At 37.5% G+C, this 27420-nt stretch overlaps 1 protein-coding gene across 2 annotated transcripts; it reads left to right on the top strand.

The window, feature by feature from the left end:
- On the top strand, nucleotides 1-22074 carry LOC142610409 (U11/U12 small nuclear ribonucleoprotein 48 kDa protein). Of its 2 annotated transcripts, none has more exons than XM_075782229.1 (5): nucleotides 1-1211; nucleotides 13401-13512; nucleotides 14763-14870; nucleotides 17436-18436; nucleotides 21082-22074. In XM_075782229.1, the coding sequence occupies exons 1-4, from the start codon at nucleotides 256-258 to the stop codon at nucleotides 18336-18338; spliced, it is 2079 nt and encodes a 692-aa protein (XP_075638344.1). In that variant the 5' UTR covers nucleotides 1-255; the 3' UTR covers nucleotides 18339-18436; nucleotides 21082-22074. The 2 variants fall into 2 exon arrangements, with proteins under 2 accessions (XP_075638344.1, XP_075638343.1); XM_075782228.1 differs by lacking the exon at nucleotides 21082-22074 and adding an exon at nucleotides 18539-19732.
- The last annotated feature ends 5346 nt before the right edge of the window (nucleotides 22075-27420 follow it).

Genomic DNA, 27420 nt, shown 5'->3' with positions numbered 1-27420 from the left:
GGAAGCAAGCTAACCAAATTATTGAATAGAAACCTGAAGTTTGTTCCTCTTGAGTCCAACCAAATATTGCAGTGATGATTCTGATGCTGATGTGAGTCAGTCATCATTCATTCATGAGCGATTTCATGCTTTGTTCTTCAAGAAGAGGGGCACCCCTGAATCTGATCTTCTGATCTCTCTGTCTGTCTGTGTGTGTTTAAATCAAAACCCTAACCCTAACCCTAGCTCCCCAAAATCTCAATCCAATCCAATCCAATGAACCCTAATTCGTTACTGACCACACTTGAAAACCTCATCCACTTCTCCCAACAAACCCTCCGTCACTCCCTTTCCCTTTCCATTTCCTCCACTCTCCATTCAGAAAACCAAAACCTAATCCAATGCCCATTCAATCCCCACCATCTCATCCCCTCTTCCGCCCTCTTCCGCCACTCCCTTCGCTGCCACTGCTCTTCTTCTTCTTCTTCCAATTTCTTCTACGACGATTGCCCCGCCGTCGTTCACTTCTCCACTCTACATACCCCAACCCCAACCCCAACCGCTACTCCTACTCCTCTCCCCCCCTTTTTATCCCTTCACTTTCCCAACAACCCTCTTCCTTTCGATTTCGATTTCGATTTCGATTTCTCAATTCTCCCCTCCGACTTGCTCTCTATTAGAGCCGAAACTGATGCCTGGACTAATTACCCCACCGCCTACTCCCACGCCATTCTCCGTTCCCTCTCCCTCTCCCTTTCCATTTCCGGGCTGATCGAGAATTGGGTGCTCATGAGTTCCCCGCGATACGGCAGCATTGTCATTGATGTGGCAATGAGGGATCATATATTGTTGCTTTTCAGGCTCTGCCTCAGCCCTATTGTCAAGGAAGCTCTACATAATTATTCTCAACAACAACAATCGAATGAGCAGAGTGTAATGAGTTTTTTCAAGTGTCCCGTTTTGGTACAAGCGTTGATGTGGTTAGCCTCTCAGCTTTCCATTCTCTATGGTGAAATGAATGGGAAGCTGTTTGCTATTCACATGCTTAAGCAATGTGTATTGGAGGCAGCGCAATTGGGATTGTTCCAGTCCCATGCTCATGCTGGCCGTGGAGATGAGGTCATTTCTGTGTCACAAGTCCAAGCAGCGGTTACTGCATTGAAAGAAAGAGCTGTGCTTCAACAAAACTTTAATGGGTTTCATGTTTCTCAACCGCTTACCAAGTATCAGCTGTATGTTACTTTTCCCTGTTTTCTTTCTCTACTATGCTTGCTAACCTATTTACGTTTGGCTTAACTTGTTCTCATTTTCATTTGTTGTGTTATAATGGTCTCATTCATGACACAAGAACCAAGGTTGTAGGCCTCTAGCAGTGAAGTTTGTAGTTTGCTTTCTTTTTGGTGTTTGGATTCTGGAATTCTAATTTCAGTTTCAAAGTCTATCTTGATCCTTTGTGCCTTTTTTTGTTTCTGTTATATATATATGTTGCCCTGTTTAATTTCTATGCTGTACAGCTTGTGCACTTTCAGTCTTTTTTTAGTACAAAGTTGGCCATTGAAAGAACCGAAAAGAATTATAGAAAGCTAGAAACTAATGTACCGAGTGTTGCACATGAGATGCGTATGGAGAAGGATTATTATTATTATTTTCAAATCAGATATAATAACAGATCCCTGGTTGCTTATGTAATAGAATGGATGTTTTGACATTAGAGTCGTGTCTATGTTGCATATTTGTACTTCATGGAGGCTTCTAATATGCATCTGATACGTTTAATGTCCCTTGACAATATGTATTATGCTTCCTGCTTTTTGAATAGATGGTTGACAATTATATCTTAGGAAAGGAAAATCTGTATTTTAAAACATCGGAAGGTTATAGTACATATATTTTCATGCAAATGAGATATATACATGATGTAGTCCTAAAGAATTACAAAGAATAAAAGTTACATGCTAAAAAGGAGAGAATCAGATCAATCAATGAAATCTACCATACAATGATTGTTTCTAGAACCTAGAATATGGGACCATTCAAACAATTATCTTATGAAAAGAAGACTTTAGTTAAATAATCGAGGCTTGACATCTTCAACTCTACAATGGTTCCTCTCTTCAGTGTCCATAGCAGATTTTTTTTTGGATAGGTAATAAGAATAATATTAATCAAGATGAGAAAATGAAGAAAGCAAATACAAGGTAATCATGATGGTGAACAAGGTGTTCATGATGGTGAACACAAGAAAAAGCAACAAACAAGGGGGAAAAAAAAAAATTTAAGGTGCAATACTAAGAGAAGAAAGAAACTCAATGATAGAAGAACAATTCGAGGAGCCCCAACGCCTAGACCAATCAAACAGAGTTTTCAAGCATACAACTTGTAACTGAACCAGTGATTTCTTAGTATCCTCAAAAGAGTGCCGATTTCTTTCTGTCCAAACAATCCACATCAAATAGCCAGGAATCAAATTCCAAATGTTTGAATTAAATTTTCCTAGCCAATAGCTCCAACAAAACACCAAAATCTATCTCCTCAATGGGAATGACAAGTTTGATATTCGGTCCTATTACAATAAGATTCGTGGTGCATCTATCTCCAATTTTCCTTGGAATTGTGTTTGGAAAGTCCCTATAAAATCTCTAATTCCCTTTCATGAAAATCCCTATAAAATCTCAAATTCCAAAATCTATCATTTCCACCCTCCTGATAGCATAGAACATCAGAAATGCAAGCTTCCATGTCATTTGAACATGCATACAGCTGAGGATAGAGCATTTCAAGTGAGTTATCCCCAACCCACTTATCATGCCAAAAAAGAATATGAGAACCATCACCCACCACTAGGGCCACATGTTTGGAGAAACTCTCCCATCCATCGTGAATACCACGCCATAGACCACTCTCGTGGGCCCTTTTGCATACTTTAGTATTCCACCCCCATTGACCCTCTCCATATTTAGTTGCAACAACACTCCGCCAGAGATGGGTGCCTTCTTGTCCAAACTCCATAACTATTTCCTTAATAGGGCTTGATTAAAATGCACTAACTTCCTGATCCCCAAACCAATCATCTCTAATGGCGAAAACACCTTCTCTCAAGCCACCAAAGGATATTTGAAACACTCCTCTGAAGACCCCCATAAAAAGTTTCTCTCAATGCGCTCCAACCTATCAGCCACAGCTACAAGGATGGTAAATAAGGATGGGTAGTACGTAGGAAAACTTGAAAGAGTACTCTTCAACAGAGTAAGTTTACCACCTTCGATAAATAAAGATGCTTCCAACCTGAGAGTTTCTTCTCCATCCTCTCCAAAATAGGATTCCATACGGATGCTGTTTTATATGGAGTACCCAACAACATTCCCAAGTATTTCATTGGCAGACTACCCACCCTACATCCAAGTATGGTAGTCAAAGCACCAATATTTCCAACCTCCCCAACCGGAACAATCTCACTCTTCCCCACATTTACTTTCAAACCAACAAATGCTTGAAAGTAAGTCAAAGCCAGCCTAATGGACAACAACTGATCTCTAGAAGCATCACAAAACAAGATGGTATCATCTGCAAGCAGCAAGTGTGAAATGCGTACCCCAATAGAGTTAACTGGTCCCACATGAAAACCACGAAGAAGACCACATTCCTTAGTTTTCTTCAAAATCCGACTTAGTACTTGTATAATTAAAAGGAAAAGAAGAGGGGACAATGGGTCACCTTGTCTCAACCCACGGGAGCTTGAGCTTCTAAAAAAGCCTACCGGAGATCCATTCACAAGAATAGAGAAGCAAACAGTAGTGATGCAGGCCTTAATCCACCCCCTCCATTTCATCCCAAAACCCATCCTACCTAACAAATAGAGTAATGCATCCCAATTTACATGATCATAGGCTTTTTCAATGTTCAACTTACAAACCACACCCGGAACATGACTCTTCAATCTGCTATCTAGACACTCATTTGCAATAAGCACTGAATCCAAAATTTGTCACCCACCAACAAAGGAATTTTTGAGACTTAGAGATAAGACTGTTTAACACAACCCTCAATCTATTCGTCAACACCTTAGATAGCAGCTTGTACACACTCCCTACCAAATTGATAGGCTGAAAATCCTTAACATTAATAGCATTATTTTTCTTGGGAATTAAAGAGAGAAACGAGGCATTTAGAGTCTGTTCAAACTTCAAACATTGAATTCCTGTGAAAGTGCTAAAAAACAGCCATGACATCCACCTTCACCACCCTCCAACATTTGTGGAAAAAAGCCATGGTGAAGCTATTTGGACCAGGTGCTTTATCCCCCTCTATCTCAGTTGGGTAACCTCTTCTTTTGAGAACTCCCTCTCAAGAGACAACCTTTCATCTTCTCCAATACAAGCAAAATCCAGTCCATCCACAGTTGGACACCACACATTTGTCTCTGTATAGAGATTTTGATAGAATTGAACCACCAGAGATTGTACGGTAGATTCGTCCTCATATAAAGCACCATCTACCTCTATACTTCTAATGTGATTAGCTCTTCTATGAGAATTCTCTAATCTATGAAAGAAGTGAGTGTTATAATCTCCCTCCTTCACATACAAAGCATGGGACTTTTGTCTCCAAAAAGTCTCTTCCAAAGCAGCTAACATTTCAATCTCACCTTTAACTTGTGTTTGGCGGGATTGTTCCTCATGTGAAAGGCCCAACAATTCTTCCTTAGCATCTAGACCCATCAATTCAGACAACAAACACTTCTTCCTAAAAGCCAAATCTCCAAATTCCTCCTTATTCCACTTCTTTAGGTCTTCTTTAAGAGCCTTTAATTTCTGGGCTAAAACAAAACTTGGGGAGTCCATAAAGCAATACCCTTCCCACCATTGTTTAACTCTCTCAACAAAACCCTCAACTTTGAGCCACATATTCTCAAACTTAAAAGCACAGCAACCCCTACCAACACCACAAGCTTCCACCAAATGTGGACAATGATAAAAAATAACACGAGGAAGCATCCTTTGAGACACATTCCCAAAATGATCCACCCAATCCACAGATACCAATGTCCTGTCAGTATGGGACATAGATTGCGGCACAACATCCCTAAACCATGTGAAAGAAGCCCTATCTAGTGGTAAATCCACTATATAATTATTCTCAATAAAGTTCGAGAAAGCAAACATGGCCTGGCTAAGAGACTCACAACCAAGCCTCTCGCATGGATATCTAATTGTATTAAAATCACCAAATTAGAAACAAGTCGTGGTCCACCAGACACACACCCTGGACAACTCCTCCCACAAAACAGCCCTATGATGATCAGCATTGGGGCCACATATACCAGTACAAACCCATTCGAAGCTATCCAATACTACCTTAAGAAGTACATTAACAGAGAATTGACCAACAGAAACATCTATTTTCTCAACCACCCGTCTATCCCTTTTTTTTGATAGGTAATAAGAGAAATAGTATAAATGAAAAAACAAAAATGGAAAAATACAAGATGTTCATGATGATGAACAACAAGAAAAAAGAGCACACAACACAACACAAAGAGGGAGATTAGGAAACTAAGCTAAGGGAAGACATAAACTTAGAGAGAGAAGAACAAACAGTAAAACCCCAACAACGAGACCACTCCAAAAGACTGCGATGACTTAAAACCTTTAACTCATCCAATGTCTTCTCCTTATCCTCAAAAGATCGGTGATTACGTTCCAACCACACAGTCCACATTAAACACCCTAGAACTAAATTTCAAATGTCCGAATTATGCTTCCCAAGCCACTGATGCCAACAAGATAACAAACCTGCCACCGAACCTGGCATAACCCAATGAATGCCAAAAGCCTGAAGCATAAGAGACCAAAGGGAATGAGTGACAGGACAATGGAGAAGAAGGTGGTCCATTGACTCCCCATCTTGGCAACACATAAAACACCAATTAGTCAAGGGGCGACCCTTAAGCATAAGATTATCCAAAGTGAGGATCCAACCGTGAGCAGCTGTCCACAGAAAGACCGCCACTTGTTTAGGAATCTTTGGTTTTCAAATCCCCTTCCAAGGAAACAAAGAATTCGAAGCACCCCGAATCACCTGATAGTAAGACCGGGTGTCAAAATTACCATCACCCTTTAGCCGCCAACAAAGAGTATCTCTCCTCTCACCCCGAGGAATACGGGTTTGGATAAGCTGAAGCAGAGAATAAGATGCAGCCAACTCCCAGTCTTCAAAAGCTCTATGAATCCTCAAATTCCACACTCTAGCAGTGCCCCCTTCTGGAATCCACAAGACCTTAGAGATGAAAGCATCCTTGACCGCTGAGCACACATAGAGCTCAGGATAAAGATCTTTAAGAGAAATATCAGCAATCCATCTATCATGCCAAAAATAGATACGAGTGCCTTCCCCCACTACAAAAGATAGATGCTTAGAAAAGCTCTCCCACCCTTCATGAATGCTTCTCCATAGGCCACACCCATGAGTCCTCCTGCAGACTTTAGTGCACCACCCCCCTTGACCCTCACCATATTTAGAAGAGATAACTCTCCGCCAGAGATGAGTAACTTCATGACCAAATCTCCACAACCATTTCCCTAATAGAGTTTGATTAAAAGAAACCACACTTCTTATCCCCAATCCACCCATCTCAATGGGTGAGCAAACCTTATCCCAAGCCACCAAAAGATACTTGAAACTTCCCTCAGAAGACCCCCACAAAAAATTCCTCTGAATACTTTCCAATCTAGTAGCCACAGCTTTAGGAATAGTAAAGAGAGATAAAAAGTATGTTGGGAGACTAGAGAGGGTACTCTTTATAAGCATGAGTCTACCACCCTTAGAAAGATAGAGACGCTTCCACCCAGATAGTTTCTTCTCCATTTTCTCCAAAATAGGATTCCAGATCGAAGCAGTCTTAAAAGAAGTTCCCAACGGCATCCCCAAATATTTCATAGGCAACTTGCCCACTCTACATTGAAGGATATTAGCCAAAGCATCAAGATTATTCACCTCCCTAACAGGGATAATTTTACTTTTCCCAACATTGACCTTCAAGCCAGTAAAAACTTGGAAACAAGACAACACCAATCTAATGGACAACAACTGTTCCCTAGAGGCATCACAAAATAAGATAGTGTCATCAGCAAATAACAAATGGGAGATACGCACGCCAACATTGTTCACAGTTCCCACATGAAAACCCCGAATAAGATTACACTCCTCAGTCTTCTCCAAGAGCCTACTTAAGACCTCCATTATCAAAAGAAACAAAAGTGGGGATAGGGGATCCCCTTGTCTCAGCCCACGAGAGCTTCCAAAAAAGCCTTCAGGGGAACCATTAACCAAGACTGAAAAACGGACCGATGTAACACAAGCCTTAATCCACCCCCTCCATTTCAGCCCAAAACCCATGCGACCCAATAAATAAAACAAGGCGTCCCAATTCACATGATCATAAGCTTTTTCAATATCAAGCTTGCAAACCACACCCGGAATTCTGCTCTTCAACCTATTGTCCAGGCATTCATTTGCAATAAGCACTGAATCCAGAATCTGCCTTCCGCCAACAAATGAATTTTGGGACTCAGAGATGAGCTTATCCAAAACCACCCTCAACCTATTAGCCAACACCTTGGACAGCAGCTTGTACACACTACCCACCAAACTGATGGGGCGAAAGTCCTTAATGTTAACGGCATTGCACTTCTTAGGAATTAAAGTGAGAAATGAAGCATTCATAGACCGTTCAAACACAGAGTGCCGATGAAGTAAACAAAAAAATCCATGACATCCTTTTCCACCACACTCCAGCATTTGTGAAAGAAAGCCATGGTGAATCCATCAGGGCTCGGGGCTTTATCCCCTTCCATCTCCCTTAACACATGGAAGGCTTCCTCCTTCATGAACTCCTTCTCTAAAGATAGCCGCTCATCCTCTTCAATACTAGCAAAATCTAACCCATCCATGGTAGGATGCCCCACCTCAGTTTCCTTATACAACCCTTGATAAAAGAGAACTAGCTGAGAGCGGACATTAGACTCATCCTCATAAAGAGCACCATCCACCTCAATCCGTTTAATTTGATTAGCATTTCTATGAGAGTTTGCTAATCTATTAAAGAACTTAGTATTATTGTCGCCCTCCTTAACATACAAAGCCCGAGACTTTTGCCTCCAAGAAATCTCCTCAAGGGAAGCTAACTGTTCTATGTGTCCTTTGAGTTGAAGGCGATGAATCTAATCTTCAATTGAAAGACCCACCAACTCCTCTCTCGCATCTAAACCCATCAGCTCAATCAGCAAGTTCTTCTTTCTAAAAGCCAAATCACCAAACTCCTCCCTGTTCCATTTATTTAAATCAGCTTTTAGGGCCTTCAATTTTTGAGCCAAGATGAAACTAGGAGAGCCCGCAAAACTGTATCCATCTCACCATTGTCGCCTTCAATTTTTGAGCCAAGATGAAACTAGGAGAGCCCGCAAAACTGTATCCATCTCACCATTGTTTAACTCTATCAACAAAACCCTCAGCTTTCAACCACATATTTTCAAATTTAAAGGTACTTCGCCCACGACGAATAACACCAGCTTCCACCAACAGTGGGCAATGGTCAGAAAGAACACGGGGAAGCACCCGTTGGGATACATTCTCAAAGTGCTCCTCCCAATCAAGAGAAACCAAAGCCCTGTCAATTCTTGACATAGGGGGAAGGTCCGAATCTCTAAACCACGTGAAGGATGCCCCCTCTAAAGGTAAATCAACTAAGGAATTATTCTCTATAAAATCCGAGAATGCGAACATATCAGGGCTAAAGGACTCACAGCCGAGCCTTTCACTTGGATACCTGATAATATTGAAATCACCTACTAAACACCATGCCATGGGCCACCTGGCACGCACCTGAGATAACTCCTCCCACAAAGAAAACCGCTGACCATTGTCATTAGGGCCATACACACCTGTACAAGCTCACACAAAGTCATCCACCACTCCTCTAAATAATACACTAACAGAAAATTTTCCAACAATGACATCCAACTTCTCAAAAACCCTCTTATCCCAAATCAGCAAAACCCCCTCGGATGTTTGAATCGCATCCAATATTGCCCAATCAATGAAGGGACTACCCCATAAGCTTTGCACAAGAGCAGAATTTAAAGAAGAATGTTTAGTTTCCTGGAGACATACGATATCGCACCGCCATTCCTCAAGAAGATTGCAAACCTCCCTCTTTTGAGGGTTATTTAACCCCCTAACATTCCAAGAAAGAAGTCTTAAAGTCATTTGTAACTTCCAATTGCCCCTAAACCATTTGACAAACCTCTATTCTGAGAATAAGTCCCATCATAGTTACTGTGGATTCAGACCCCGAAGTTCCCTAAGACCTTTCTGTCTAGATTTAACAGGTCTAAGATTACACCCGCCATTAGCAACCTCAAGACATTCCTGTTCTAGTAGACGAAATAAAGCCACACATTGAGCTTCATGTCTTACAATAGGAAAACCCACCAATTTGCAAAACCATTCATCATTGTAGACACCCATTTTGAATTTTCCACCTTTGTCGCTTCAAACTCACCCTCTTCAACCACCATGTTCATCACCATATCCTCGACTACCCTAGGATCCCATCGAGACAACAGAGGACACTCTAAAGGACCACTCTCATTCTCTCCACTACCAGACTCTCTGGTGTCAACCCCACTTTGTCCCCATGGAAGATACAGAAGCTTAGACTCACAATTTTGTAGTCCATCTGCATACTCAACATCTGACACCATCATACTTGTTTGGGAGGCACACCTCTCTTTGTCACTCACGTGAGGGTCTTTTGTAAAAACTTCCTCCTCCTCCTCCTTCTCCTCAGACCAAGGATCCCCCTCCCTAACCAAATTGGTCAAGGGAGAAAAATGATTCGAAGCCTCCCATTGATGATGATGGAGGCGATCGCTTCCCTGATGTGATCTCCGGCATCGACACCGCTGGATTTGAGCCTTTACCATTACCCATAACTTCGAGCTGTGCGAATCCACCGTGATCCTCAGATCGTCCCCAAACTGCCTCTCGACCTCCCTATCGAGATGAGAAGCCACTGAGATGGGGACGAGAAGCTCCGCTACTTGATAGGAGTTTTGAACTGTTGATTTGACCCTCATCGGAGGCGTAGAAACCACCATCGGAGACTCTGCTGCCGCCCTAGGTAACCTCGAGGTCTTGCCCGACCCACTCGTGCCCTGATCGCAGAGCAATCTCTCGCTTAACCCACTCGGATAGGAATTCAGGTCTTCCTCTGAATGTGCTTTTCCTTTCGGGTTAGCCAATTGGGCTTGGGCTTGGGCTTGGTTAACCACAAGCCCAACTTTTTCAGGCCTTTGTAACTTGTTTGGGTCCATCCAAGAGACAGCCTGTTTACCCTCATCTGGTTTAAATACTCTTAATGCTAAATTGGCAGAAGTCAACTTAAAAACAAATTCACGTGTGGGTCTACCATTAATATTTGAAACAGTAACAGCAGAATCTCCCTTCATCACGTTATGCCCCAAAATACCTCCAGAAATTTGAAAATTCCTAGTCTTCTGCTGATTACCGTAATTGATCATTTTTTTCCCATTCTGACCATTGCCGGCCATCGAACCTCCACCAACAATGCCAACAGATGTCATCTCTGCCACCGATACAGAATTCTCACCCGATCAGAACCTGTCTAATTCTTTCTGAAACAAACACCATCCAGAATGATTCAAGCTAGCTGGTATCATCACACAACCACAACGATTTCCACCATAATAAACAGCAATATCCACAAAAAGACAGCCTTATTCGATCTTCCATAGAATTCGAAAAATTTATTGTTTTCCCTATAACGCTTGCATAACAAGTCCTTCCCTGGAACCCAATCCCTTATATCAACAAAACAAGAGCGAATCCATTCCAACCCTCTACGTCCCACCCAAATGGAAAATTTGATATTCCGGCGACTCTCATGAATAGCATAAGAATCAGCCCGCCTGCCATCAAACGAGAAAGAAAAAACTTTAGAATCAATACAAAAAGAACCTTTACTGCCCCCTTGGCCAACAGGAGAAGGTTTAGGTGTTGTGCTATGCAGAGTCGGTTTGATAATATTATTTGGTGTGGGTGATATAGTGGTGGTTGTTTTTGGCACTGTTTGTAGAGGCAGGTTGGACAGAAGTGGGGGAGGGATAGTCGGTGAAGAGGGTGGACAAAAAAGGTGATATGGGTAAAAGCCAAAAGGTGATGAAAACTGTGTTGGAAAAAAACCAAGAAATTGAGGAGGCGGCTGGCAGAAAGGTAAACAGAGGTGGGAGTGGTAATGACTGTGAGCTACGGTGGGGAAGAGGGGGGGGGGGGAGGCAGCGTGGAACTCATCTTATCCTAGGATTCACATCCTCTTCATTATAACCAATTAGATCAAAAAGGTTTGTGAAGATCTGCCTATTTACTCATACATACACATATTATTCTCTAAATTGACCTGTCTAATATGATGAAACTAAAGTTCCATAGCAAACATAAAAGGGGCTAGATTTCAAACAAGGGATGAATATTTCCCAAACAATTTCTTCCATCCGTGTAATAGATCACCAACAATCTTGGGAAATACGCAATGAGGCTCAATTATTTAGAAGATAGAAGACCACAACACAGGTAACAACGAACAAGCCACAGTCTCACCTCAATGCCTGCACGTGCAACACCAGTCTAGTAGATAAATTCCTTTCTTTAGGAGATTATCACATTTTAGAATCTTCCTCCGCGTTGTTGTTCACACAAAGAATGATCCATGAACCTAAATTTCACTTGGTTATATGGGCTACTGTTTATACTACTCTTTCTTTAGGTGGTTTGGGAATAATGAAAGTAAGACTTTTTAATGAAGCTTTGCTTGGGAAGTGGCTATGGAGATTTGGGTTTGAAAGGGATGCCCTTTGGAGGCAAGTAATAGAGGTGAGATACGGATGTGTATGGGGTGGTTGGTTTACTGGTCCAGTTTCTGGTCCATATGGTGTTGGTTTGTGGAAAAATATTAGTTGAGTATGGCCTTCTTTTTCTCGTTATATTCTGTATGATATTGGTGATGGGTCGAGGGTGAAGTTTTGGCAAGACTATTGGTGTGGGGAGATACCTCTTGCTATCCGCTTTCTTGAATTATTTAGATTTTGCCGAGATAAGGAGGCAAGTGTGGCTGAGCTTATGCAGTTCACTAATGGGGTATTTTTTTGGGTGTAAGTTTCTTTAGGGGTTTTCATGTTTAGAAATTGGAGGTTGTGTCGAGTCTCATGGATACTATATATGGCTCTTCATTAAAAGGGGTTTGGGAGGATAAAATGAGCTGGAAACCAGATAGAAATAAAGGATTCATGGTTAAAGATTATTACAATCTTCTAGTGGGCTCTAATGATTGTTGTTTCCCTTGGAAAAAAGTATTTGGAAGCAGAAGATCCCTTCTCGAGTGGCTTTCTTTGTTTGGATTGCTGCTTTGGGGAAATGCTTGACGATTGATAATTTATGAAAAAGGAAGGTTTGGATATTGGATTGGTGTTGTATGTGCAGGTGTAATGGTGAATTGGTTGTGCAGGTGTAATGGTGAATCAGTTGACCATCTTTTCCTTCATTGTCCAGTTGCTATGGATTTGTGGTCTATGGTTTTGGGTTTATTTGGAGTAAGTTGGGTTATGCCTAAGTCAGTTTTGGGGCTCCTTGCTTGTTGGCAAGGCTGGTTTGGTCATCATCAAAATGGTCATATATGGATAATTGTTTCCCATTGTTTAATGTGGGGTCTTTGGAGGGAAAGAAACAGTAGGTGTTTTGAAGATTCTGAGAGATCCATTCGTGACCTCAAGTTATTTTTCTTTGGAACTTTTTTGGATTGGTTGCCTGCCTTGCGAAACCAATCACTCTCTTCTATCTTTGATTTTATTGATTCTTGTAAGATCTGTATTTGACCCTTGTACACTCCTTGTGTTCTAAGGTGTCCCTTTTTGATGTCAATAAATCTTAGTACTTATAAATTTTTTTTATTTAGTTATCTATTTATTTAAGTACAGATAGTGGGTAGATGTGTATGTTGTGACATCCATATGATATACCTGTAAATAGGCTAGCAGAGTTTGTTGCGGACCTTGTGGTCTTATCTATAATTTTTTTATCATCTATATAGTGTTGGTCAGATATGACTGGTTTTGGGCTTAGGCTACCCACCGACCACCTCTCCTAGACCAAGTGGGAGCTTTGTGCACTGGGCACGGCCTCTATGTAGCGTTGAATAGGGTGTCTTTATTTCCATCTCATGTTCCAACTTATTGGAATCATTCTTTTAGATCTTCTCCTATTTTTATGTGATATAGTTTTATCTTGACAGATATACTAGTTTTCATTTTTAAAAGTAAATGCTGACGTCAGTTTCTTTCTATTTGTAGGGCGGCTGAGTATGATTATCTGTCACAGAGAGCATATGAAGAGCGGAAAAGACGTCCAGACTATAGGCCTATACTTGAGCATGACGGACTTAGGCAACAGTCCTTTAGACAGGTATTCATTGCTTTGTATATCTCAGCAGGAAGTTACATCTTACCAATGAGCTCTAGCTCAACGGACACCTCCTCCCCTTACGAGTGCTTGGTGGAGGGTGGTGAAGTATGGGTTCAAGACCCATTGGGTGTATGTGTAACTTCGTGCCTGTTTGGTATTAGCTTATTTTTCAACTTTTTGAAACTGGGTTTTATTTATTTATTTTCTTTTTCATTGTATCCAGAAAAAAGTGAGGTTTAAAATAGTTGTATTTTTGGAAAAGTGCAGCTTCAAACCACATTACTAAATGGGCACCATGACAATTGTGTCTTGGGAAATTCAACCAAATTATGTTTGGTTCATACTGGTTTTTACCTCTTTTAGAACTTTGATGGAATTTGTCATTTGCGGAAAATTAAATCACTCCTCATGTTTTAGGAATAACCTTTTTGTTGTTGGGGGGTTTACTCCACTAAAGTATGAATATGGATAGTAGCTTGTAGTGGTGAGGTACTGCGTTTAGAAACATGAACATCTCTATTTTGGTTAGAGCAGCCACAACATTCTTTTTTTTAGTCAGTTTAAAACACCTAAACCTAGAAACCTTGCTGCCATGTTGATAAAATTTATTTTAGTTTTTGACTTAACCTACCTATCTAAAAAGTTTGACTTGACCCATTGTAACATTCATATTAGAGGCTCATGTCACTTAAATGACATGGCTGTAAAGAGTCATAAAAGGTGTTGGTCACTTGGCTGATTTACGAAAAGTCTTCCTTAGGCTTGGCAACACAACTTAAAGATAAAACTTCTGAAACACTTCTTTTGAGACGTGTCACTCAAGATCGTTGTAGTTAGGCCTAAAGAAATAGAGTTTTTAAAGTAGGCAGAGTTGTTGACCCCTTGTACACTCCCTGTGTACTAGGGTGATCCTTTTTTGAAATCAATAAAACTTATTACTTATAAAAAAAAAAAGTAGGCAGAGTGGTAACTATGTCACACATCTGCTTTATGGTCATTTGGCATGAGAGAGATAATCAGAAATTCAATGGGATGGAGATCACTACAACATCCTGAAGTCTTCATTTTACAGTTGTTTGATTGGATGATTACTAAGTTTAGTCTTCTTTCTTGGATTTCTTGATTTGCATTTCCTCTCGTCAGCAATTTTGGTTATTACAGGCAGATTAACTAAAATCTTAACCTCTATTTATTTGGTGGGTAACTTAACTTTTAAATCTCATAGCTTCAAAATCTTGTGTATACATCAGGAAACAAACAAGACTAAGACTAGAGAGGAGTTACTGGCTGAAGAAAGGGATTACAAACGCAGAAGAATGTCATATCGTGGAAAAAAGGGGAAGAAAACAGCTGTACAGGTAAAAAGCAGGTGTTAGTACTAGAAATTTCTTTTGTTGTAAGTGTATCATCTTATTTAATATGGTCAGAAAATTATACATTATTACACTTGATGTTGATAACATTGCTGCTATTTGGTGTTGGAGTAATATGGACGGTTTACAGGCTGATAAAACATCAATAAGACGATATTAACATGTCGTTTGAATGTCAAAGTGTGATTGAGTTTTGATTATAAAGTGACAAAATGTTAATAATTATTCCTGTATGAAGTCAATGAAGTGGCCAATGAGCTTTAGCTCAAATGTCACTTCCTCCTTCCACAAGAATGGGTGGAGGGGGGTTGATCCAAAATCTATTGGGTGGTTGTGTAACTTACAAATAAAAGAATGTAGTAGTTGATGAAGTGAAAAGAGGTAGAGTGAGGCTTAAAATAACATAGGTAGAAGTAGTTAACAGGATATGTTGAAAAGGGAGGCGACAAAGAGTATGATTTTGGATAGGATAGAATTGCGGAAAACAATACTTGTGGTTAACGCCAATTAGATGATAAGGATCCATAAAGCTGATCATAATTAAATTGAAATTGAGGTGATGCAACACAAAATTCTTGATGGAAGTTTTGACTAAACAAAAAGTACAAAAAAGATAAACTGAGGAATTAATTTTGAGGATTGCTTGGAGTTAGCACTAAGTGGTGGAAAGAAAGATAAAACCTATGAGTTGGCACTTAGAGTTGCCTAGAGTTGGCACCAATCCGTTGGAAGAAAATTTCAACTATAATTTTATTTATCCAGCAAAATGTACCAATACTGAATTTTGGCCTTATCTAGGGTTCCCAAGTTACACCAAGGAAAGAAAGCATATAAGTTCATAACCAAGTATGGAAAGGAAATAACTTGTAATAATTAAATTAAATGTGGGAATGAAATTCAATAACATTAAGTCCAAAAATTCAAATAAAATGAAATCGAAAAAAAGTCTGACCATCCATCAGCATCAATCAATATTGATTGGGTCCTCTAGGTAGTGGTCCTCCATCGCTCTGTCATGTGATCTGGGGCTTGCATCTGATGTCCACTTCATAAGGGTTGGTTCAGTGGAGTTGAGTATATGAAGTAGTGGAGTTCGAATATAGTTTTTCAATTATGTATTTTCCTGTTTTGCATTGTATATGATCTTTTTTTTTTTTTTTTTTCTAGAACTGTGTTATAAGATAAAAAATTATTGAATTCATAATTCATAAGAGAGTAGCAAGTCATTCAATCATCTGCTAAATTAGCCATTGAAATTATTAAGCATTTTAGGAATCTATTATTAGATGCAAGCTTAAATCTCTAGAGGTCATTCATCACATAGGCCATGTGTGTAAGCACTTTGTAAATGACAAAAATCTAAAAGTTATGTTGCAAGTCAGGAGAATAAATATAACCTTTATTATCTTTTCTATAATTTTGAGCTTACGGATTTATCTTTTTTTTTTTTTTTTCTTTCTCATATTCCCAAATTTCACACAATTCTTCACCGTTTGGTATATTCGGGAATCATAGAGGAGAAAGAAGTGGACCAAGTGGTAACTGGATCTAAGAGATTGAAGTTGCATGTATGTTACTTATAGAGGTTACGTGGCTTTGCAGTTGCTGAGGAAGGCAATTGCTGTAGCCTTAAGTGGAGAGAAAAGAGGGTGAAGAATGAGCTGAGATGGGAAATATGACTAGGTCATGACAATGCTTCAAACCTGAAAACTGTTAAATTTTCCATCTGCTAGCAGCAGCAGGAACTTCTTATTCTGCTTCGTTTGAACAAAATGAGGTGAAGGGGCATTGAAGATGTCATCCCCCAGTTGATTTTTGGATGTTTATCGTAAACTCTATCTTTCAAAAATAAATAAAATGAAAGACGTGTAGTCTTGTAGTTTCCATGATGAACATGACTTGTAATTAATTTGGTGACTTCTTGTTAAGGCTCAATGTGATGGTCTTTCCCATAATGATATCTCCTTATAACCGTGTCCTTAATTGACTATCATTGTTTATTTCTTGTGACTAAAACTACTAAGTATTGCTTTATAGTATTCTAGTTATGATCATAGGCTTGTTTTGGAAGGGATCAGCTCTTGCTCCTGTATCTACTTGTGTTTATGCGCTTTGCTCTACTGACTTGACCTTTGACCAAGTGTGCCATATATTTCCCAAAATGTTTATTTTTATTTTTTTGATACACCAAAATGTTTATTATTTCTTTGTTGTTTGCATAGAACAATATGATGTGGAAGATTGTGCCTAAGAAAGAAGTTTGTTTCCTTTTGTGGTTCATACTTTCTATGAAGACCATGTGTAATTGTGAAAGTCTGAAAATAGGTCCTTCAGTTATTGAAGACTGTGGACCATTTGTTGACTGTTACTGCATTGTTCTGGTTGACATCTGTGAACACTTGGATAAAAAGCTAAACTGAGGTGTCACAAATTTTGACAAGATCATTGTACAATTGCATTAGTTATATGTTGTTTACAATTGCAGCTCAGTTTGATACCTAGTTGATTTCTTCCCTCATTAATGCCTTCATTTTTATGTGCTTTTCAAAGGTTACAAGGGATATAATAGACGAATACATGGAGGAAATTAAGAAAGCTGGAGGAATTGGGTGTTTAGTGAAGGGAACTGAAGATCAAGGAATGTTTCCATCTGAATCATCTTCTGCTCATGACAGCACCATCACTGTTGATGAGCCAAGAAAAAGTGATTATGCAGCACCTAGAGGTAGCCAATATAATTATAGGGCACACTCAAACTCTGAGTATGGTAAGAGATCTAATAGTTTGAAAGATGCTTCTCTTAACGAGCACCATGAATATGTAAATCAGAGATTTTCCAATCGGAACAAGCGTGATAGGGAAATTTATTCAAGAAGCCCCAGCAGAAATGATAGCACCGTCACTGTTGATGAGCCTAGAAAAAGTGATTATGCAGCAGCCAGAGGTAGCCAATATAATGATAGGATACAGTCACACTCTGATTGTGGTAAGAGATCTAAAAGTTTGAAAGATGCTTCTCTTAATGAGCACCATGAAAATGTGGATCAGAGATGTTCCAATCGGGACAAACGTGATAGTGAAATTTATTCAAGAAGCCCCAGCAGAAATGATAGTCATCGCCGGTCACATGTGCGAAGTAGTCATCCAAGAGAGCGAGATGATCTGGAGGTGTCCAATACCGGGCACCATGAGATTAAGCAGCCATCTTCTGGCATGTTAAAATATCATTATAGTAGATCATCTTCTTCTAGGTCAAATTCTGTGAATAATTCAGTTGCAAAAAAAGACGAACAGAAATCAAACGTTGAGGATAGAAGGGGAAGAAAAACATATGAAAATCATAGTTCAGACTTTCTCGTACAAAATGCTTTTGAGGATCGATACATTCCTTCAGAATCTCATGATATGTATGAAGATGATCTCTCCACTGGCAGCAAGCATCAGACCAGATAAATTGTGTTACAGAATTGCTTGACCAAACTAGCGTCTACTCTTTCAATAAGGAACTTTCCTGGCTACCATGATAAATCTGAGTAGCTTCATCTTTTGAAGTGAGTAATTCTAGTTTTTCTAATTTTTATTTTAAGCATGATTTTATCTTTGTTTGAATGTGTAGTTAGCTTTTGACATTGTTTATTCGCATAAATTTGCAGTACAAAGTCATCAGGCTTCAGCAATTCTATCTACACTTGTATCCTCCTTTGTATCCTTGAACTGTTTTCTTATATGTTTGCTGTTAAGCTCAGTGTGATTTCCCCAAACTCATCTAGATCCTTGACACTTTATTTTGGCATAAAATATTTTCCAGAAGTTGTTTTGTAATAATCGGTGCAACTGAAAATTGTTTGTCAACAGAATGTTTTCATGATCAATGGAATATTACAGAAAAGGAGCTGAAAATTGCTTATGCAGTGTGAAAGCATAAACAATTCCTAGACCAAGCCTTTGATGTCCCCACTCCCCACCTCCCTAACTCTCCCCACTCCTCCGTGTTACCTCAATGACCTCTTTGCTCCCTTCCCAACTTCTCTGTGCCATTCACCACCTCTTCCCTCCCTCCGGGCCTCCTCCTTGCTCCTTTGTTTCTGCTACCACCACCACCTCCTCCACACACACACATCCCCAAAAAACCATATTCCTCCTTGCTGTTGCCAGCACCTCCCTTCTATCCCCTGCGCCCCCATGACAACCACCTCTCTCTCTCCCCCTCCCACTGTCACTGTTACCACCATAACCACCACTGCCTATTGACTTCAGTGAATTCTTGTTGGTTTTGACAATAGATATTTTAGGTGCACCAAACACTGGAGAAGTAGTTCAGAGACTCAACCAAACAGTAGGCAACAAATTATTTTCTACTGAAGATATTTTTTCCTGGAAAATGTTTTTTTTAAAAAAACAAATGGAGCTTTTGATTGCCATAAATTGCATCATGATATGACTCTTAGAGCGTGTTTGGTTTAGCTTATTATTTGGCTTATGTGCATCTTTTAAAGCCTCATTGTTTTTAAATACAAGTATTTTTATCCAGCCTATTTCTTAAGCAACTGCATTCTCGCCACCTGTATTAACATCTGTGCAATCTTTCTTTTTAGATTTAAATGAAAATCCTTTTGTTCCACATTGTGGACTTAGGTCTGACTTCTTGAAGTTTGTTTTATAACTAGGTCTGACTTCTTGAAGTTCAGAGGATTGAAATAAATAGGGGCAGAATTACATAATTTTTCATTGGTATATAGAGGCTTTTAATAATTAGGAGACTTCTAGTCTGAAAAAAAGAGGAAGATATTATAATCTTTTATAATCTGTATGTTACAAACGTGTGTGTGTGTGTGTGGTTTGGGGGGGGGGGGTGGGGGGAGATATTTCAACTGACAGATGAGTGCATCATCATGCACATGTTACTATTTTTTTCTGTTACTTTGGTGTAGGCAGTCATTTGAATTTAAGCTCTTATCATTAATACTACTTTGTTAGGTTCTGTCATTGATTTTGTCTGACATAAATCAATGACAGCATCATAAGATAAAAGTTATATGACTTTTAATATAATTGTCAATTTTTATCGATAAAAGACCACCTTATCGATACGGCATTACTCTAGTACGCAGGAAGTATCCTATATATTGGTCATACATAGTACAAAAACTCCCACTTTTGCAAGGTATTGGAAAGTGACTGGTAAGCAGCCTTATGCCCCCCTCCCCATATTTTATTTTTTTGGGAGAGGTATCCTAGATCAATGTAATTGTCAATATAGCTTAGGCTCCTCTATTTGTGGTAGCCAATAAAAAATAGGAAAAAATATTTTAGTAGGGAATGAGCATTTTTTTAGGCTGGGATCTCATACAGAATTGATTGGTTATTCCAAAATTATGTAATCTTGTCCAGGGTCAACCCTAAAATGGTTCTGATGTAGATAAGGCTTTTACTGTTATTGGGTTTTGGACTGGAAAACAGACTGCAGTTTGTATGTATGCAGAGAGCAATATCTATTGCACAAGTGTGTGTTCCTTTACACAGAATTTTGAATATTGTTCGTAGTTCTCTTTAAGTTGTCTGAAGGCAAATTATGAGCTCCACAATGGGGTAGCAGCCCCTCCCCCATGTGCATAAATCCTTCCTACCTTGATGGAGGCATGATTTGGTGTATAATGTTGAAAATAGGACCCACTAAACATTACCAGTGATTAGCTTACACCTTCCAATAATATTTTATGATTGATTAAACTTTTATAATTACATATTTGAAGCCAAGAAAATAGCATTTCACATATAAGCTAGTACCATTATTGAAGCAGTTATCCTCCACATTGTAACAAAATTTTATGTTACAGTTATGTTTTTTGCCATAATATAAACAGTTAGTTTTCTCTTTCTTACAATAATATGTACTGCTAGTGATCTCTGGTATATGTTGTTTTGCTATGTTCTTTAGACCAAAATAATGTACATAATATTCACTGATGGCCACTGGGTCCTCAAGAAGACAAAATGGTAGAATCAAGGGCCAAATAGTAACTGTGGTATTGCAATGGATTTTCCTAGCGAGCATCCTTGACATGTCAAAGAGAAAGCTGAGATCTATTAGACATTTCTTGTGCTTAATTGAGTTGATAAGTTCAGGGCTTTCTATCTTCATGTTATGTATACATGCCTGTTTTAATTTTCTCATAGCTAACCTTATTTCTTATAGATTTTGAAAATATCCACAACTTTTGCTGGAGATTCTAAGAAGTTTGTTAGGATGCATGAATGTGGGGGTGTCAGCTTCTACAACAGAAACAATGTGGTTAATGGGAAGTCTGGACACCACGTGTATTGAAGATTGCTAACGAGCAAATGAAAACTCTGCAATTTCAACTTCTTCGTTTTTCTGGTAAACATTGATGGCATGTTTCAGCTTCTCCATTGAATTACTCATATTTTTGTGTACTACGTGAGTAGATATTTTGTATTGACAGTTCTTTTTTATTTTTAATTTTTATTGTGATTTAATGATCAAAGATATGTTTATATATGCCTGTATATGTGGATTTTTGGTTTCTATTTGGCGATGTAGCCTGCATTCTGGATCCTATCTTTGGTTAAGGGCTTACAAAAAATCGCCACTTTCATTTTGGTAAGCTGACCCTTCAAAGAAAAATCATCTAGATCTTCCCGAGGTGGGTTTGTTTCAATTTAGAACTTAGCCCACTAGAAGCAGGAAAATTCTAATTGGCCATTGCGGAACTGATTATCATTACATCCGGCTTGGAAGTGAGTAATCAACTTTGTTAGTTTCAAAGAGTTGAACAAGGTGAAGACAGAAGGATCTATATAAACAAATTGTATGTTAGCGTCACTTGCGAATGACACAGACCATTTAACAGGTTCAATTTTGACATTTTGTTATAGGTTCTAACGTAATTAAGACAGTCTGTCTGGAAGTCTCATTTCTCAATTGTCAATTCAAAATTTACAAAAAGGTTGGTGTTTTTTTGGGTTATTTAAATGGGGTTGAGCAATTGACTTGGGTTCCCAAAATAATTGTAATTAAGAAAAAGAAAAAAGGGCGACAGCTAGACTAATCTTCAAGGTGTTTTACTGTTTTTAGTGGAAACATCTAGATGTCAAATTCTCTCTTCTTCATTGTAATTATTGAGGAAAAGGAATAATTGTTGAATTAACAAAAGAGAAAATGGAAAAAGGTGGGAGCCCAATGTTGTGCTTAGTTATTAAAAGAAGCGAAAGTCTCATTCTTGTTTAAGGAACTCTACAAGGTTCAAACTTCAAAGGTTAATAGGGATTGTCCGGATAGGGTGTCTGTAACATCTATACTCTCTTCACTCATTTCTCTTTTCCCTTTGTTGCTTCGCTTTGAACGTATCTGATAGTTTTGGGAGGTGCTATTATATATAAGTCAATATTTAATAGTTGATGTGTTTGTAAGATCATAATGGAGAGGCTCATAAGAACAAAACGCTTAAACCGTGGATAATCGGTTTCTGCCAGTTATACCTTTCAACTTCTTTGCTACAACTTTAAAAAAAAAAAAAATTGTAGTCTAAAGTGTCCATAGATTCAACTCAACTTTAATGATAACCCGGATCGAATGTATGCAGTTGCATAGACAAATTGCACGCGTACAATTGGTAAATAGCTTACATGCAAGCTCAAAGTGGGTTTGGGTTGGGCATAAATGGGTGGAGTATGTAAAACTTATTTACTCATGATAACATATTTAACTAATTAATTATAAGTCAAACTCCACCCAACCCAATTATTATAGGTAAAACCTATTCAATTAAATTACCAAAATACCCTTAAATCTATAAAATTACCAAAATGCACCTAAATTTTCAAAATGTCTAAAATGACCCAAAAACCTAAAAATTGACTAAAATATACCCTTAGAACCTAAAAAATGACCGAAATGCCCTGAAACCTAAAAATGATAAAAATACCCCCAAAACTTGAAAAAGATTGAAATAACCCCCCCAAAACTTCCAAAATACCTCTAAACTTAGAAAATGACTGAAATGACCCCGAAACTTAAAAATTGATCGAAATGCCCATAGAACCTAAAAAAAATGAATGAAATACCTCTGAAACATAAAAATGACAAAAATATCCCTAAAACCTAAAAATGCTCAAAATACTCTTAGAATATAAAAAATAACTGAAATATCCCCTAAACCTAAAAAATGACCTAGAAACCTTGAAAATGACTGAAAACATGTTTAAACCCGTTGATTTCAACTCCCAATAAGAAGATAATATGTGTCATTATCATGTATAGTGCACATGACTCACTTAATCCAACCAACCAAATGAATTATATGCAATGCACATAACAATAAAAGATGACAAATTTATTAGGGGTTGAAGCCAAAAGCTTTGAACATGTTTGGAGCAAAACTTTGTCCTAAAGTTTGTGTTAAAAGGTCCATCCATGTCGTTAACTATTGTTTGATATTAAGTTGAGATTTGTAGCGGTCATATTTTATGTGATTGGCATATCCTATAAACAAAATGCTCTTTATATGCAATTGAGTGTTTGTTTCTAAGCGTGTTCAAGAAGACCTTGAGTTTGAATAATAAGTGATAATATTGAAAATACAAAACTACTCAAGAAACTACTTAAGAAAAACTGAAACTGCAAGTCCTAATACCTTCTTGATACCTATCATCAATTGAGAGTTAATGAACCTCAATATCTACTCGTGTGATTCTTAAACTTCCTTCTTTCTCGTATGGTGGATAAGATCATATATAGTAGAGTTATGAAAAAAGAAATTTAGAGTTGGTTATAAGTTTAAACATATATCTAAACACAAATACAACAATAAGATGAAAAACATAACTGTAAGCACTACAATGGAATGGATTGACATTTTAATTCAATTTTATTATCATTTTTTATATTAAAAATATTTATTAACACTATTAAATAATTATAAAGTATCAAATTGAGTAACAAAGTATTGAACAAAATAATAAAAATTTTGAGATTAAACATTTTTTGTTATGGGAACACTTTTATTTAATAATAATAATAATAATAATAATAATAATTTATCAATGTATGCTAGTAATAGTATACGTGAATAACTGAATAATGTACACGTATAATGTTAAACACACACCTTATAAGTGAAAATGACAGTTGAGCTTCGTAGTATAGCAGGCAATGCAGGGGATATCGAACTAAGTCTTCCACTTAACCTGTAATAATATAAATCATGAATTAGCATGATTTAAATATTAAAATAGAGTTTAGTGAATTACCATATCCAAAGCATTCTTGAGGCAACCATGATGATGTAGCAAACCATGAAACAAATGTTTGCCATTAAAATATTGATTTTCCTCCCTAACTTATAGTTTATCCTCTATAATAGAAATAAAGTTGATGTCACCATTGGCTCTAGTGACTTGGTTGTTTGTGTTCATAAATTCTGAATTAAACAAAAAAAATAAAAATAGATGTAGTCTAATCCTATACTCACAAACATATGTTGTTTTTTCAAATATAAATAAGAAACTAAAAAAAAATGAAAATTCTATCAATATTTGAGTTATTTAGGTTTTTTAAAAGTCAAATATATTGAATATATATGTAAGAGATGCTTAAGTTTGAGAATTTTCAAGTTCCAAGCAATCTTTTGTCTCCCTATAAAACAATAGGACAAATTCCCCCAATATTTTTTAAATTAAATAATTACTAAAAATCTCTTAAATTTCTATTAGATTATTATAATTCAGGAATGTCATGACTAAATCTAATTAATTTCATTTTTATCTTATAATTGTAGCTCGAGTATTAAACGTAATTAGCTAAATTAATCTTTCCCTACATTATATTATTACTAGTGTTTTCTCCATATATCATAAAAAAATAAAAACTCTAAAAGGGTTATGAGTATATTGAAGTTGAAATTTTTTTTTCTGAAGATAACATTAAAATAAAATAAAAATAACATAAATATAAATAAGAAAATAATTTTGTTTAGAGATGGGTTCAAGTTATACTTGGTGTAACTCTTATAAACTTACACATTTTTTATACCATAAATTTTTAAGAGATCCAACGGTTAAAAAAACACCATTAAATGCTATTATTTTCAACCTTATTACCTAATTAATACTAGCATTCTCTCTCTCTCCTTATTTATTACTTTCCACCAAATAATATATATATTTTTAAACATAATCTAACAAAAAAAAATTGAAAAATAATTCCATTTTCATTGATTTCACAAAACTACCCAAAACAAGAGTCAGCAAATGACTTTCAAATTCACCATGAAGACCTTAAAGTCATGGCCGCTAAGGCAAGGAACCAAACCAAATTGACCAGTCTTGAGTCTCCTGACGTTGGAGGAGTTGTAGAAGTCGTAACACTCATCAGTCTCTAATGAGTAGCAGAAAGGAGAGCCCATAGTAGTGAAGTTGAAGTATAGGAACCGTCTGGGAAGGCATCCATCTGGCTCCTTGATATAGAGTAATTGGTCAAAGTAGTCGATATCATCCACAGCTAGCGAAGTCCCCTGAATGAGGGAGAGTGAGAATTGTTTGCCTTTGGTTGTTGCATGATAGGTTGAATCCTGGATAGCCACAACGTTTGGCTTGTGTAGATCTATAGGTAGACAGGTAGTAGTATTTAGTTAAAAAGGGAATTTAATCCTAAAATCTGATGCGTAGCCATCCCAAGATAATATTGTTTTGCAAATTTCGGTTCTTGATGCTGTGTTATGGAGGAAGAAGAACAAAGTTGAGACGAAGAAGATTTGAAAGGAGGCCATTTAATTTGTGCCTTTGGAAGCAACAAAAAGTATGCTACATAGGATAGATTTATTATTATTGTACATAATGGCAAGGGAATCTAACAGATTTAACCAGATATGTAGTTGGGCTTATGAACTTCATATAGGCTCTTGGATATAAATAGTGGTAGAAATCTCCTTGGTAAGTAACTCAATGAAAAATTAACTACTCCATTTTAGAGTATACTTGTGCAGTGTTAATTAAGGTTATGCATGGCTTTGGTTTTTCCCTATGATTTCATCATCGTCAAGAAAGTGTTGAATTTGTGCAAGAGAATATAAGTTCCTCCTTGGAAAGTGAGACTAACTTTTGGAGAATTTTTGGCATTGATGAGAGAGAGAAAAGTCTATTTTCTATTGTGTGGATAAAACAAGTGGTTAAGGAAGCCTCAAACTTTGGTGATGGAACCTTATATGAACATGGCTTAGATAAGTTCTAAATGTTTATGTTTTAATCTTTTGTCCATTTCATAAAAAACCGTCGATTAAATCAGGGCATGAAAGACTTGTTCAAAGTAATTCCAAAAGAATAAGGCATTTTTCCTACTTGTTGTGTATTTTTCTTGTTTTTTCGAGTAGCTTGCTGTGCATTTTTCTTGTTTCTCCGAGCAGTATTTTATAAATATATATGTATTGTTAGATTGTGTTGAAGAAAATATTATATGGTGGAAAACAATAAATAAGGAGAGAGATAAAGAGAGAGAAAATGCTAGTATTAATTAGATAATAAGGTGGAAAACAATAGCATTTAATGATTTTTTTTAACCGTTAGATTTCTTACCACTGCACATCGTAGGATGTGGGGGGCAAGGGCTAGGGTTCAAGTTTCCAGGAAGGAGTTTCACACACATATATACTTAGCTTAGGCTAGAATAGAAATTCTATGTTGTATTAAAAAAAAAAAACTATTAGATTTCTTAGAAATCTACGGTGTAAAAAAAGTGTAAGTTTATAAGACTTACTTGAACCCATCTCTTTTGTTTATGGTAAATAGTATTTTCATACTAAATTTTGATTCTTAAACTCTACCCTTTCTCGTATGAAAGAAAAAAAAAGTTATAAAAAGCAGAGTTGAGAAAAATTAATTTGAAGTTGAACATATATTTATCTTTAGATATAAATACAACAATAAAATTTAAAATATAACTATAAGTACCACAGGATTGAGATCCCGTGCAATAGCTAGGGTATTGCACGGGATGCAATACCTCAAATCCTAACCTTCCATTCAATCTAACGGCTTTAAAATAACTCCACGTCATCAATCCGTGTGACTTAGAAAAAAAAAAAAATTCACTCTCATTCATTCTTTTTCTCATTTTTTTTTTTGTTTTTCTGTTCATATCTCTCTCTGCAACTCTTCACTCCTCTGTTCTCTACTTCTCTTTAAATTTCAGATTTTTCAAAAAATCCCTTAGTCACTGTCTCCGCTACCACTATCACGACAAACCACCATCATCGCACGGACCAAGTCTCGAACCAGTCACCATTGCGCCACCCACAAGCCACTGTTGCGGCCTTTCTCTGCCCCAACGATCTATCAACCCTTGCTACCCCTTCGCTTGCATCTTTAAATTGCACCGCCGGCACAGTCACTTCTCAATAAGTTTTCTCTCTGATTTTTCATATATATTGGGAACATGAAAGAAAATAATTATAATTTGACATTGCAATCTTTTCGATTTTTTTTTAGTTAGTTATGAGCTTAGGGATTGAAATCAGATGGT

Source organism: Castanea sativa, chromosome 9, assembly GCF_040712315.1.
Source record: "Castanea sativa cultivar Marrone di Chiusa Pesio chromosome 9, ASM4071231v1".
Lineage (NCBI taxonomy): Eukaryota > Viridiplantae > Streptophyta > Magnoliopsida > Fagales > Fagaceae > Castanea > Castanea sativa.
The sequence above is the reverse complement of the archived record's forward strand: the minus strand, read 5'-3'. Positions and strand labels throughout refer to the sequence as shown.